We start from the raw sequence: 15,030 nt of genomic DNA on the forward strand, positions 1-15,030 counted from the left end.
AGATTAATGCAGTGGGTAAAGAATTCCTATCCCTCTATCCCATTCGCGGAAAATGCTGCGCTCTTGTAAGAGCCTCCTGTTGGTAGTTTTATGTGTTTATCTGAGAGGAAGAAATAATTTGCCTGGCAGGTTCACAGTCTAGGAGCACAGTTTAAAAAGCACAGTTTGAAGGCAATTGCTTTGACATTTGCTGATCGGGACCTGGAATAAAATAGATCTTAACTCGTTCCAGGTGAGTGGCTTCCTGGGAGGTTCAGTGAACCACACCACTGCATGTTCACCATCTCCTAGCAGGGCACCTGGGCACTGGTTTGTTTGTCTGCCACTCAGTGTGGCAGCAGCTGTTCCATCCTGGGCTGTGGTCCTGTCAGGTCTTACAAACCAAGTAGGGTTGAGCCTGGTAAGTCCTTGAATGGGAGACCTCCAGAGAACATCTGGCCACGCCAGGAAGTTGTTGTGGTGATGCACAAGCTGGCACTCTGTCCGCTGAGTCAGTGCTGAAGGAATGCTCCCATATGGTGCGAGAAGGCTCAGTACAGGAGGGTGCCATCTTTTGGCCATTCAAAACAGTCCTGACTTCTTGTGGTCTCTCGAAATCTCTCTGCCCTTCTTGTAAGAACAGAGATGTTAACTCCAGCGTCCTGTCCAGCTTTCAACGTACGTAACTATTTTCTGCCTGCCTGCATTGCCTTTTCATTTTCAACTGGAGGAAGTACACTTCCTCACGCTTTCTTTCGTAATCTGTTGGGTAGTGTTTCACTGCTATTAAACAGCTGCTGCGTTTTACCCAGAAACCATTTCAGTGGTAACAAAGTGATCCCGATAGCTTACTTAAGCTACCTCCTAGGGGGTTGTGCGGCTTCATGTATAAAGCTCTTTGAGATCCTAGATGAAAGATGCCAGAAAAAGGCAAAGTGTTATTAAACTGTGAATAGGATTGCAGAGTTTTGTGAACGTGCCTAGAATTATTCCAAGGCACTCTCACTGGCCCTATGTCTGCATGGTTGCTGTAAGGCTTCACTTGTACCTTCCAGTTACTATCTGATGATGATCTTTTCAGAATGGAGAAGCGTCCTTGTTCGAAGTGAACATTCGTTATGTCGGAGGGCTCTTGACGACGTACTACCTAACCGGTGAAGAGGTTTGTTTCCACACATCCTGCATATCTCTCACTGTCTCAAATAATGAATGTGCAGGTGTATTTCTGGATAGGGCTGCTCCCAGCGGTGCTCAACTGAACATAAAATAATCCCTCTGTAACAAGAGGCTAAACCTGTTTTTTATGAATATTGAACTCCCACTAACAGTCTTTTAATTAAGTCTCACACAATTACCTTATGCTTGCCATGCCTGGCTCATCTATAAAGATCTTTTCTCCAACGGACAATTTTAGCAAGATCGTTTTTCAGCTTGGTGCTTTGGTCCCCACTGAAATGCATTTGCAGTGATCTTTGCCTTTCCCTCAGGCCTTGTTACTTTGTAGCCTAAATATAGGCAATAGCGCAAACTTTGGGGTCGCTCCAAATAGCCCCGCAGGCTAAGTGTTAGCTTATTGGTGGCAGCTATTTGTGAAAACCCCAAATTAGTGTTCTATTTTTTGTGTAGCAAAAGTTTGCACTGATAAAGCAGGGGGCCAGGCTGTGGCTAACGCCATCCATGTGCAAGGAGCCTTTCTTTAGTGTGCAAATGTCATGGACTGGTGAGTGTGTGTTACAAGCTCCCCTCTGTGCCAGTACACAGTGGATATGAGTCTGTTACAACCCCCAGCTACCGGGCCATGGCTCTTTAACTCAGACTGTCAAAACTCACGCTTTTAGCTCCGGAGGTTCCCGATTCAATCCCCATGTGTGAACCCAGAGGGCTGGCCATACATGGGGATTCATCTGGGATTTGAGCCATCGGCTTCCTTTGGGAAGAGGAAGTGACTGATGTGACAACCACCCCCATGGTCAACACACTGGGGATTGAGCCAGATATCTGTCTGAATTGCAGCAGCTTGAGCTGAAGAGCCGTGGCTTCGTAGGCGGGGGTGGTAACAACTCCTATCCTATGTGGATCAGCACAGAGGGGGATTTGTAACACACGCTCACCACAGGGTTACACAAGGACTGATCCAAGCAAGTACGTTTGGTAGAACTGCCCCAACCCCTGGTTTCCCCACTCAGCCAGCAGAGTTGAGTTGACCTCTGGGGAAAGGCACCCCTTTCCGAGGGTGGTGGAGCAGCGTTCCAATGAGCACTAGGCCCGCAACGAATTCTGGCTAAATCAGAAGATTCCTACTGAAAACACTGCTCTCTCTTTCTCCCACCTATCCCTCCCAAACGTAGGCCATATCTTAACACATAACCTGTCTCATAATATAGCTGTGCTGGAATTTAAAAACCAGATGTGGGGAGATCAAGAGATTACTCCTCTACCCTGAATATCTCAGGCAAACAGAAGGCCTGATCCCACTGATCTCAATGGGAGTTCTGCTAGCATACGGCTGCAGGATTGGGCCTTAAGCAACAAGTAAATAACCTTTTCAAGCAACTCCCATATTGCTACAGGCCGGCGGCTTCTGCTGGAGGGAGCTGCCCATGATAGGAGGAAATGACTAGTCCTTACATTGTGATGCCAGTGATTTGTGGAGACCTGGGAGAAGCTCCATAATTAAGGCTGCATTTTGGATGAGTTACAGGAATTTGTTCCTCCTGGGATTTCCCTGCTGGGAAAACTCTCAAAGATCTAGTGCCTTGTGCTGCAGCCCCTCATGCTCACAGCTTCCATTGACTTCAACTTGACAGAGAAGGAAGAGAGGCCACGAAACCGTAAAGCTTGGGCAGCAGGCTAGAGAGTGAGCTCAGCAGACAGGTCAGTGTCTGTCCTGTGTCAGTTCAGTGCCTCCCCCCTCAATAATCTAGTCACTTCCTCATGGTTTTCCCTTCTGAACCAGCTCCCTATACCTTCCTCTACTGTGACAAAGGCCTCAAAGCCCATGGGCAAGTTTGGGTTTCCTCCATGCTGTATTTCTCAGAGCAATAATGTCTTGCTTTCTTAGAACTGTTGTGACAACTTGGACTGAACTAGGGAGGTTAGAGGTAGAAGGCTTGTGCTTGATCTCTTGTCACTTACAGGCTTCTCTTGCTCAAGACAAATCTCTTGAGCGCAGATTATTGCTTGTATCAGTTTGTCCCAAAATAATTGTGTCTGGCGGCTTTGTGCAACCAGCCCCCATAAGCTATCATTTGATTAGAAAGCCCATAACTCGGAAATTAGGAATGGAAAGGGTGATAACTTGGCCATGATGAGGCCAGGGATCCTCTCTGGAAATTAGTTGCACTTAAAGGAGTGTCTGTGTGTGTGTGTATGTGTGTATAAAATATGTGTTCTTGAAATTAGAAGTCATGTGAGCTATCAGCAACTCGCTTTGTAAACCATAGCATGCTTCATCCTTAGAAATCTGCTTTAATTTTGATGTCTTCACTTCTGTTTTCCCCCACCATCCCACAACAAGTTCTTAAAAGGGGACCCTTTGTCCCCAAAGCCATGCTTTGCAAGATCAACTCAAATCAACCCAGAAGGGCATGTTCTTGTAACAGTACTCTGAGCAAAGCTACTAACCAGCTGCCCATCATTGGTGTTAGAGCAGCCAGCAGCATTAGAAGTGGAGACCTTTGACCCAAGAAATTGGTCTTTGCTCAGTAGGTTAAAGGAGCAGTTCCAGGAGCTTAGGGACTGGAGATCTGTGCCATGTGGGCAGATCTCACGTTTTAGCACAGCAAGATACAGATGCTTAATCCAGTTTATCTGCTATTCCCCCAGCTAATGCAGAACTTGGCTTCAAGTTCCAAGGGAAAGTACTTAGAAGGTTTCAGAAATTCAAGAGAACAGCTGGATGTAGCAATGGGTGGCTTTACATATGCAGACACTAAGCTCTCTAGGCAGTGGGAAGCATACAGCTTTGAGAGTGGTTAGAGCTGTGCAGAACTAGGACAGTGAAACCCCAAGCCCAAGCCGAGCTCACTTAATGATCCTGGGATGATCTCTGGTTTCATGAGGAAGCCATGGAAAACATGGTGGGTTTGTCCCGTTATAGGGCAAAACTTGGCCGTTTTGGCTGTTTAACTTTGAATTTCTGGGTTCAGAGTAAAACTCACAAGGAGTGTGTCCATAAGAACCAAAACCAAGGGAAAAGGAAAAGGGTTCACACAAACCCCAGTGCCCTGAAACTGCCAAATGTCCTAATGCCAGTTATATTCCAACTGGGAACTTTCGAACTCATTAACCCAGGACTCTGAGTCAGAAGTTAACAGAACTGATCCTGTAATTTGGTTAGAAAGGGAGATCTCTTCTACTGTAACGTGAGCCAACGCTGCAAAGCTCACATCCAGATCCAAAGTCTGAGGCCCGTTTGGATCCAGGATTTTAGACTGGTCTGTTGTGGATCTCCAGGGGCCATATATAAATTCTGGTTCAGATCAAAACTTCCTCATGGGGTTTGGTTCAGGCCCATCCCAATATGTAGGCCTAGGGCTACCCCACTATTTGGAAATGAAAGCCCTGTAATGTCCCATCATTCTTACCCACTTTATAACTTGTGTCTGTCTGGGAGTGTATGGAAAAGTGAAGTTTAAGAAAACCAGCATGACTGATACTAGCAAGCAATACAATGTATATTTTAACTCTCTTTTCCTCTTTTTGTCTAACAGGTATTCAAGAGCAAAGCTCTAGAACTTGGAGAGAAACTTCTACCAGCCTTTAACACCCCCACTGGTATCCCACGAGGTGTTATAAATCTGGGCAGGCAAGACACACCTCATTATTTTCCCATCGTTAGCAGTAGGTCTTACTGGGGAGGAGGGATAGCTCAGTGGTTTGAGCATTGACCTGCTAAACCCAGGGTTGTGAGTTCAATCCTTGAGGGGGCCATTTAGGGATTGGGGGGAGTGGGAAATTTGGATGATTTAGTTGGGGATTGGTCCTGCTTTGAGCAGGGGGTTGGGCTAGATGACCTCCTGAGATTCTATGATTTATGTACTGAACACTTGTAAAGGAGTAACAACTGTTCCTCAGGGGTATTTTGCCTCTAAGAACATAAGAGTTGCTATACGGGGTCAGACCATGGTCCATTTTGCCCAGCATCCTGTCTCAGCATTGAGGCCAGAGCTTCAGGAGAAGTGTACAGAACAGGGAGATTATGGCGAGATCCATCCTTTTCTTCCACACCCAGCCTCTAGTAATTAGAGATTTAGGGTTGCCCTGAGCACGGGGTTGTGTCCCAGACCATCTTGGCTAATGCTGTTGATGGACCTATTCTCCATGAACATATTCATTTTGTTTAATCCAGTTATGCTTTTAGCATCTTTCTGTAGCATCTCCCCCCCTGACTCTTGGAGGATATTTGTTTTGGCAACTCAAACTCCAGGCGGCATCTTGGCCGTAATCAAGGGTGACTCACATTAAATCCAGCTGTGGTTTATTAATTTTTTCAGCCGTCCACATTTTCTTCCTTCACTTCCTGGCAGAGCCGCCCCATTGGAACAGGATGTTCCCACTCACATTTGCCTTTGAATTTTTTTGGTGGGCCCTGCATTTAGAACTCTGCTTGCTCTGCATGTTTTTGCAGTGCGCCAGGCTAGATGCACGAGGCTACTTTTCTGGATCTGTGCGGCTCCATGCATGGAAGCTGAGAAATAGACCTTGTGGCAAATGTCAGTTTTGTATCGAAATGTATATGAATAGCCGCAGCCCATGTAGTTTTCTGCCTGCCTAGACTCCACAACATTCCCTTAGGCGACATCTACACTTCAACTGCTTCGGTGGCGAAACTCGCCACAGTGACAGGAGGGGTTCTCCCCTGGCTGTAGCTAATCCACCTCCCCGAGGGACAGTAGCTAGGTTCTTCTTCCATTGAACTAGCACTGTCTACACTGGGGTAGGTTGGCATAGCCCATCTCTTGTTGGGGGGGTGGATTTTTCACACCCCTGAGAGACCTAGCTGTGCCAATGCAAGTTTTCAGTGTAGACCAGACCTTAGTGCTACAACACCACCTCTGAGGTATGTGACATAAAGCGGGGAGCTGAGGCAGATAGGTTAAATAACCAAAGAGACAGGAGTGGAAACCAGGAGCGTTCATTCCCCGTCCCCAGTTCTAACTACTACACAACACTTCCTGCCCATCAGGACTCGTTGGCTCATTTTGATGCCAATTAGCTAAAGTCCCTGGGATTTTAAAACCTGCACACAGGCTGCAGCACAGAGACTAGGCAACATGAGTTAACAAAACCCTTCCATCCTCCCTGCCACAGCACTCAGAGCAGCAGCTGGGGTCATTTTACCCCACATCTGCCATTGGGTTCCTTTCCCTGTAAAGTGGGAGATTTCATTGAACATGGAACCCGGGGTGATCCGTTGCTCAAATGTCACTGTCGCCCGCTGCTTAACGCTCCGTGCAATGAAAACTTTGAACGTCTCCACCACCTTAATTGTATCCTTCCAGGAATGACATTCTGCTTCCTGGCTGGATGAGAAGGTCTCAGGTGGTGCCTCTTCCTCAATACAAGGTCATGCACTGGCTCACCTTTTGCAGAAATGCCGTACCTCACGCTACCGTTTGCAAAGACAATCAAGATGACAGAGTGTATCTGCCCAGACACCCTGAAATATCTTGCTGATGACCTTGGCTAATACGGAAGAAAATCAAAATAGCCGGAGGCTTCCTAAAAGCAATAGTCTGCATTACTGGCTAGAGCTCTGAGAAGAGCACTGAAACGGATTAGGGGGCCGCCAGTAATTATGTAGGAGCAAAGATGAAAAGAGCTAAATGTGCGTAGCTTGGCTGTGGTTCGAACGTAACAAACAGCCTGCATTTGAAGGGTGAAAGCTCCCCAGAATGAGAGGAGTTGTTCGGTGGGATACAATACATGGAGGTGTACGTAGGAGCAATGGAATGACCTTGAGGGAGGGGCTGTTTAGTCTGAATATCGGGACAGACTTCCAACCAGTCAGATGCCAAAACCAACGGAAGGTTTTTCCCTAACTAAAGCCCAGTCTCTCAACCCTTTTATTTCTACTTTTGCAACCAGGATCTGCTAACTCAGGCTGCTTCTATTCCCAGGGCTTTATCTCCTCCAGCCACTTCAGCGTCACCTCCTGCCCTTGCGCTCTTGAATCCTGCAGGGTGCCTGCCCGTCCCTTGTGCCATCGAATGCTCTGTCTTATCATGTCTTGAAAAATCCGTCCCTCCACCCACTAGCTTCTCTAAACTACCATCTCGTCGTCCTCGGCCCATTTGGCTCCAAGGTCCTAGAGCATACTGTTTATTCCAGCTTCCTTTCCTCTTGCACCCTCTTTGATCTAATGCAGTCTGCCTCTACACTATGGTCCAAAGTCGCTAATAGCCTTTTCCTTTCTCAGCCAAGGGATGGTGGTTCTTCTTTGATAGCTCTGCTTTTGACACAGTTGATCACCCCTTCTTTAGCTTTTTCTCCTTTCTTTGCCTTCATAACTCTGCTCTCCTTATTCTCCTCCCACCTTGCTGGCTATTCCTCCAGCGTCTCCTTTGAGTGCTGATCACTCTTCCCTTGTCTGTTGAGAACCCTCAGGTTCTGTGCTCATTACCCCCTGCCTTCTAGCACCATTTCTCTCTTAGAGATCTCATCCGCTTCCATGGGTTTCTCTACATAGACCATTCCCATAACTTGCTCTCTAGCGCCAACCTCTCCCTTTCTGCCTCTGATGTCTCCCCCTGGATATTCCTCCACAATCTCAAACTGACTCTTTCTGATACTGAACTTCCAGATCCCTCTCCTACGCTCCCCCTTCTCTATTATTAACAACTTCCACCATCTTTCCCATGTCCCTGGTTTGTCACCTCAGTGCAGTCTTCAGTTCTTCTCTTTCCTTTCCCCCCATGATCAGACCCTTCCTAAATCCTGCAACTCCTACCTCTTTAATAGCACCAAAATCCATCCTTTCATCACTATTCCCACTGCTGAAACCCAGGCCCATGCCTTGGTCGTCTCGATTACCGGAATATTCTCCTTTCTGGCCCTCCATCCTTCCTTTCTACCCCCTCAAGTGTGTCCCCACACTCCCTCCAGTCCCCTTTCCTTATTGATCCCTTGGTCTCTTTTTTTGCACTCCAGGCTTCCTGCTTTGTCTTCTGCTGCCTTCTGGGCTTTTCCTGTTCCTGCCTGCCAGACCCCAATCCCCCCGTCACATCTCTCCTCAAACCCCATCCTTCCCTCTAAGCAATAATCTCTCTGAGTGATTAGCCTGTATCTTGACTTGTGTGTTTGATTCTTTCCTACTTTGGCACTTCGGGGCAAGGGCTTTGTCTGAGTCTCTGTTTGCAAAGCTCTGTGGAGATGCCCAGCCTGATGCTAAAAGACTTTTGATCGTTATTAAATACCAGTATGTGTTTTTTGGAATAAGGTTACTATTAGAGCTGCACATCTTCCCTTACCTTAAAGGCTAGTGTCATCGTCAAGACAGTCTTTGGAAGGAATGTTTCTCAGCTGTTAGGAGAGAAGCTAGCGAGGAAGGCCAAGTCCATTTGAGCTCTACTGCTAGAACATGTTTTCTGCAGAGGCCCACTTCCAGCTTGTCTTTAATCCAGAGGGCTGGTGAAGGTGGACCAACCCTTAGCAGCCTTTCAGCCAACCGTCTACTCAAAGCATTTGGGATGGAGATTTTCAAGGCTATTTCTTTCAACTCCTGTCAGCTCGGAGTACTTCTGTCATAACCAGCGCAGTCTTTAGCCTTGTCCAGTTGATTCAGAACATATCTAGTTTGAAGCAGCTGTCCCAGTTCAGGTCCACTGCACCTGAATTCCTCTTCCTGGTCCACCAAAGACGACACCCACTCTCAACCTTTCCCAGCTGTCACCTGTCTTAGGTGAGACACGCATCTCACTCCCTCCTGACGAGGGTATTTCCAGGCTGCACAATGGCCTGTTATTTCCCCCGCAAGCCGGACAGCCAAAATGTCCAGCAACTGAACTTTGCTTTCTCTTCCAAGCCTATGAACAGTGTAATTGCCCACAGTTGTGGTCAAGGTACTATGCAGCTTTTCCTAAGCAAGCACATTTATTCTTAAGGTGAAAAGCATTCCAGAGAAAACATATTAAAACAATAAAAGAATCTAAATACGTGCTAATAAGCTGACCAGAGATCATTTCCATCTCCAATGAGGACTCTGGTTGGAGTCAATCATTCAGCCACACACAGAAAAGTTCTTGTGGTGAGGAGTTCATAACACTTCTTGCTCAGAACAAGAACCCCTTTGGACAAGTTGGCCTGTCTTTTATATAGCGGGGGTCTTTGCTCTTGAGATTCCAGGAGTAGCTGATCAGCAGACAATAGACCTTTCCCCAGGGCGTAGCTTCAAAAGGCTGGGGCTTTGCGTAACTGGAGATGGGAGGCTACATTTCCGTTCACCTTCCCCAAGAGATTTCCTAGGAAACCCAGTTAACTGAAAGTTCATTCTTGTCAGGCACATTGTTTAAAAGAGTCCTTTGAAAGTCATAGCACATCCCAGGCTTACACTAGCTATCTCCCCCCTCGAGACATTACCTACAATCCCATAATAATACATAAATATCTGCATTTTGAATACAATGAACATCTAAGGAACTTAGACTTCATTCAGGAAGGTTTGTGCAGGAAGTTGCCCTATCCGTCACAGCGGCTTATTAGGTGATTTCTGTTTGTGAGATCGTATTTTCCTATTCTTTCAATGCAGCAGATAAAGAAAATATGATGATTAGGGTCCTAGTGGACAGATACAGGAAACACCCATGAGATCGTTTAGTAGTGCCATCCGTCCAACGGCAGGATATAGTCTTGTATGGTAGATACAGCCGATATTAAACTAATACTGCATTTAACCTCACTCAAAATGAGCTGGCTTTTACTGTATAGCGTGCACTTCTTCCAAATATGGACAGTGGGATTCCTGCTGCTGAAATACAATCACTTCTGGGACAGCTGTTCGAACTGCACCCAGCAAAGTTTGCAGCCAGCTTTGGACAGAAAGAGAAGAATACTCTATCAATTTAAATTACCGGGGGAATATGCTGTCTACTGAAAGGTTTGCTGCTTTTCTCTGGCAGCATAAGGAATAATTCTGCACCTAAAAATGTTTTCTACATTTCTCAGACAAGAATAACATTTTTCCAGTGAAAGGTCATTAGCTTTAGCCTTTGATCAATAGCAGAAATCCTTATCTTCTAACAGAAGCGTTCGGGCACCGTCTAGTTGTTTCCCCCAGTTTCAGCGATGGTTCTGGCTGCCTTAAAAAGGGAAGACACGTGATTGGAAATAGGCAATATTGTCAATATCTACCGAGGATCATGGTACTCGAGGGATCAAGCCTGTGTCATTGCTGGAAAGAGAACCGCTGAGCTTCCCTGCAGAGGCTATTTTGGGATCCGTCCCTCAAGATATAGGTCGCTTTTCTTGTCTGTGTAGATTTGGGAGAGACAGAATCACTGCCGAGAGCTGTACTTTATAGCAGTGGGCTGGGGCAGGGAAAGGGTCAAGGGAAAAAGCAAGCCCAAGTAAAGAGTGAATGAGAATGTTCGTGATCAGAGAGCTCCCCCTTTGGCAATCCATTTCCACCCAGTGCGAGGCCTTATCACCACAGGACCCCCACGTGTATGCACTGCTGTTCACCGTTAGAACACGCTCCCCATTTACTCACACTGTGCTGATGCAATAACGAGATGAGGATTTTTTTCCTTTCTGCCTGGAGTTGGCAGAACTGGAGATTAGCATACAGAATAGTGGCTTGTGGGAGGAGGGAGAGGGGAAGGGTCTGGTGAGAGGAGATCCAAACAAATGTATACCAGTTAGCTTTATACAGTGTCTACTAGCTTTCCTTAGGTGTATCTGGCCCTTCCAGTCTTTGCAAGGTCTGTAAGATGAGGCCCAGGAAGTCAGGGTGTCTCAGAGTAGAACATTGGGCTGCATGGATATTAGATCTGGCCCAATACCTGTGGGCGTTTCCCCTTCCCACACGTTGTGCGGCCCTGTGTGCTGATTTGGTTGCTGCCCCGCCCACCCAGCCATCCTGTGGTGTTAAATGTAGAGGCGTACAAAGCATTTGAGGATCCTTTTGGGGCAAGGCGCTGTATAACTGTCAGATTAGCGGTGGTGCTGCACCTCAAAACTAGGCTTTCAAGCCTCCCGCACTTCCAGGAACCCGGGGCTTTGGCTTAGCCCATCGTAGGGATGAGCCAGCTGGGAAACTTGGATTCAGATTCGGTACTCCCTCTGTGCCCTCCCGCCAATGCAGCACTTGGGTGAGTTTGCACCGAGGGGCTGGTTCAAGCCCGGCTCTGCGTAGGAGACTGTGATGATTTGAGATTGCCTTGTCCAGTGGACCTGCTCGGTCGGCTTATTTGCTTTGGGCCAAACTACCCCTATAAAGCTAAGAACTCTTTGGTGCCACTAATTGTTCGACGCACAGGGTCCCTGCAAATCTGTGAATGCCGTGTAGCCATACTGGTTAAAAGCAAAACTCTCCACACCCTGGGCCTCTAGTAGGGGTTCCACACCGCAGAGCAAATGCAGGATCTGCCCAGGGGATACGGAGGGAGAGCTTTGCCCCAGGCTTGTAGAGAAACCGGCTGTGTTTGCTTGGTAATGAAGGCTCCCTATTTTGTCCTCGCAGTGGCATGAGCTGGAGTTGGGGGTGGGCCTCTGCAGGAAGCAGTATCTTAGCAGAATTTGGCACCCTGCATTTAGAATTCCTGCACCTCACGGAGCTCTCTGGAAACCCAGTGTTTACTGAAAAGGCAAGTACTTAACTACTCATTCTTTACTGAAATGATTCTTATGTACCCATCGCCCTGGCGTCTGGGCTTATGGCATAAAGTACCATGTTGCATGCAGCTGCCCAGAGCAGACAGTGCAGCTAGCCATCCTTGCTCTACCACCCCAGCTCACCGTAAGAGACACCTTTCTGGTGACGATCCAGAGACAGACACGGGACCATAAAGAGGTGCCTTGTGGGCTGGGGGGGGGTCACTAACGGGATCTGGCAGACAGCTGGAGGGAGCAAGTTCGGCAGCCAGGGACTCTCCACTGCAAATGCCTTGTCTCCAGCCTGTCAGCACAGACGCTTCAGCTGATCCCAGCTTCCAGTGGCAGAATTCCAGACTCAATATGTACTGTGCTGACTGTCCCACTGTAGGATCCGTATTTCTTTACAGCAAGTCAGTGTATTGTGTGAGAGAATTCATGGAACCACTCACGTATGCACCATGCCGGTGAGTCTAACTACTCCTTCTGTGATGGAGTCTGGAGCACTGATTATATTTTTTGAGGATTAGGTCTCATGTCTATGCACCAGTCCTGTGCATTGACCACACCCTTATTTGTCTGAGGTTCTGTTGCTCCACTTGGGGTTGGAAGACTCCTAAGTTTTTGGTTTATTTTTTCTATTTACATTTTTTTTGGCCCTTCCACATTCCTGCTTCCTGCAGTGGTGATGACTGGCAGACGTCTTAGTTTTTTTGTGCCTCAGTTGAGTCCTAAATACAGGGGCACAGGCTATATTAACCTGTCTGGTGCATCCCACAACGATAATGGTTAATAACCCTGGTATGTTAATATTACTGCACTGCAGCCGTGGAGAATTGCTACTGTAAACTGACTTTAAATGCAATGCTCCGGCCATCAGGATTTCCGCAAAGGTCTCCTATGTGGGCAAGGTCTGACAGTTGACGCATTGGATTCCTTTTGTAACTTCTAAGTTTAAAATCTATGAATATTACACGTTACCTTGAGGGGTTTTTTTCCAAGTGATCTTATAGTGCATGTGAGAGCAACTTAATATACTGTAGGATACTAGCGATCATTAGCTTTCCCCACGTGTTCTCTGAGGAACTCACTCTGAGGGAGACAAATCACTCCAATTAGAATCAGACCTTCCCCTGTGAGTCTGATGAAAACGGATCACACTCAGAGTACCAGTGTGTGGTGAACATACTTCGATTGTTCTCCCTGTATTTCCAGGGAAATAGCTTGAGAACAGACTGTTCACAGGATGTTTCGCAGTGCTAGCCTGCCACCCTGCTTGCTCAGTGATTTTGGGGTCAGGGAGAGAGACGCAGAATGGAAAGGGGATGGGGGAGTGTAGTAGAGAAAAGCTAACAGAGACCATGAAAAAATAATGGAGAGAGACAATGTCAAATAGGAGTGAGAAGAAGAAAATGAAGGAAAAGTGGAAACTGAATGGGAAAGAGAAGGAAAAAATGGAAATGTAGAACGAAGAAGGGAGGCTAATAATACAAAAGGAAAATGATGACGATAAATTGCAGAAAGGAGAGAAAAAAGTGAAAGAGGGAGAGAAGAGAGAGATACAAGAAAGGAAAGTGGGTGGATGAGAAGGAGAGCTGAGTGAGGGACCGAAGGGCAGATGTGTGCCAAAAACACAAGGGATGGGTAAAAGGGGGGGGGCAGTGTTTTAAATCTAGGATTAATCCCAAATTCCTTGTTGTTAAATTGTGCTGTATTGGCACAGTCTGTTCCCCCCATCTCCCCGGAAGCCAATCAAGTTCCCCTTTTCTGGCTGAAAACCCAGCAAACGAATTAGGGTGAGAACCTTTCTGTAGTGGCTTCTCCCACCCTGAACATGCTCATTATATTCCGCCGCAAATGTATGGGGTTAAAGATAACACCATGTGAGAGAGGAAGCCCAGGAGGATATGGGCTCAGCCAGCCATCCGGAGGGAAATGACTTCAGAGGAGCAAATCAACTCATTAGCATGCAGCTTGGGACTCGTGTCATTTTTAATGGGAATAATGTCCATCTGCGTCTTTGTTCAAACAGGTCATTAACGTGCCATGCTACTTAACTTCAGTAAATGTCGGGCAGCGTGATAACTTCCTTGGAAACACTGACTTTAAATCTGTGTAGCCAGCTTTTGGCATATAAATTGTCTAATCTTATAAAAGGTTTAGAGTATATAAGCTGCTGTGTAGGTTACAGTGGAATATATATGCTGCACACAATTTATTTTCATCCAGTACGTAAAAGTCCTGTAGTGTTTAATAAGGTTGAAACCAACAGCGGCGCTGTAGGAATTAAGTGGGGCTGTTCTAGGAATTAAAGGCTCTGACTCAGCAAGGTATTTTCGCTCATGCCTACATTTAAGCATGTGAGCAGCCCTGTTGAATTCAAAGTTAAGCAAGTGCTTATGTACCTTGTGGAATTGGGTTGCAGATGAGACTAGAAATTACTCTAAAAACCTATAGAATTTAATAAAGAATATTATCCCCTGGGCCTCAGAATTCCTATAGAAGGGTCACTCTCTTGAGGACCCTTCCCTAAGGGGTATGATAGTTTTCATTTCCCAATCCTGAAACAATAGCAGCATTTACAATAAAGACACTGTCCTTGGACCGTTACTTGTGCAATTGGATGTTAAAACCAACAGAAAAAAAATTGTTCTCATTAACCTCTGAGGATAGACAAGAAGCAATGGGTTTAAATTGCAGCAAAAGAGGTTTAGGTTGGAGATTAGGAAAAACTTCCTAACTGTCAGGGTGGTTAAGCACTGGCATAAATTGCTTAGGAAAGTTGTGGAATCTCCATCATTGGAGGTTTTTAAGAGCAGGTTAAACAAATAACTGTTAGGAATGGTCTAGTTATTACTTAGTCCCGTCTTGGGTGCAGGGAACAGGACTAGATGACGTCTCGAGGTCCCTTCCAGTCCTATGATTCTAATTGCAAAGTTAAGCTCGTTTCACTTATAGTGCAGAAATGTTGGATTTCTTAATGGAAAAATAGAAAGTGTCTTGTCCATTTTCTCTTTGTAGGTGATGAACATCCGCAAAGTCCTGAACAGAATTGAGAAACCGCAGGGCCTGTATCCTAACTTTCTCAGTCCAGTCACTGGGAACTGGGTCCAGCGTAAGTATCACTCTCTTATTCCGAGCTGTGCTCAGGAAATGCTACTGATGTGTTTCAGCATTTACGCTATTCCTTAGAAGGTGATCTGTAACTACAAGAACAGCAAGCCAAGGACATTTCTCATC

The 15,030-nt window shown here is 46.4% G+C and overlaps 1 protein-coding gene across 1 annotated transcript in view; it reads left to right on the forward strand.

Annotated features, from left to right (window-relative positions):
• The window catches only part of MAN1C1 (mannosidase alpha class 1C member 1), an 88,422-nt gene that overhangs the window by 62,825 nt on the left and 10,567 nt on the right, over window positions 1-15,030 (forward strand). The window contains exons 4-7 of the mRNA XM_077838109.1: window positions 1,061-1,141; window positions 4,692-4,786; window positions 11,660-11,783; window positions 14,812-14,905. Coding sequence (XP_077694235.1) covers window positions 1,061-1,141; window positions 4,692-4,786; window positions 11,660-11,783; window positions 14,812-14,905 — 394 coding nt within the window. The remainder of the gene's footprint in view (window positions 1-1,060; window positions 1,142-4,691; window positions 4,787-11,659; window positions 11,784-14,811; window positions 14,906-15,030) is intronic.

Source organism: Eretmochelys imbricata, chromosome 19, assembly GCF_965152235.1.
Source record: "Eretmochelys imbricata isolate rEreImb1 chromosome 19, rEreImb1.hap1, whole genome shotgun sequence".
Lineage (NCBI taxonomy): Eukaryota > Metazoa > Chordata > Testudines > Cheloniidae > Eretmochelys > Eretmochelys imbricata.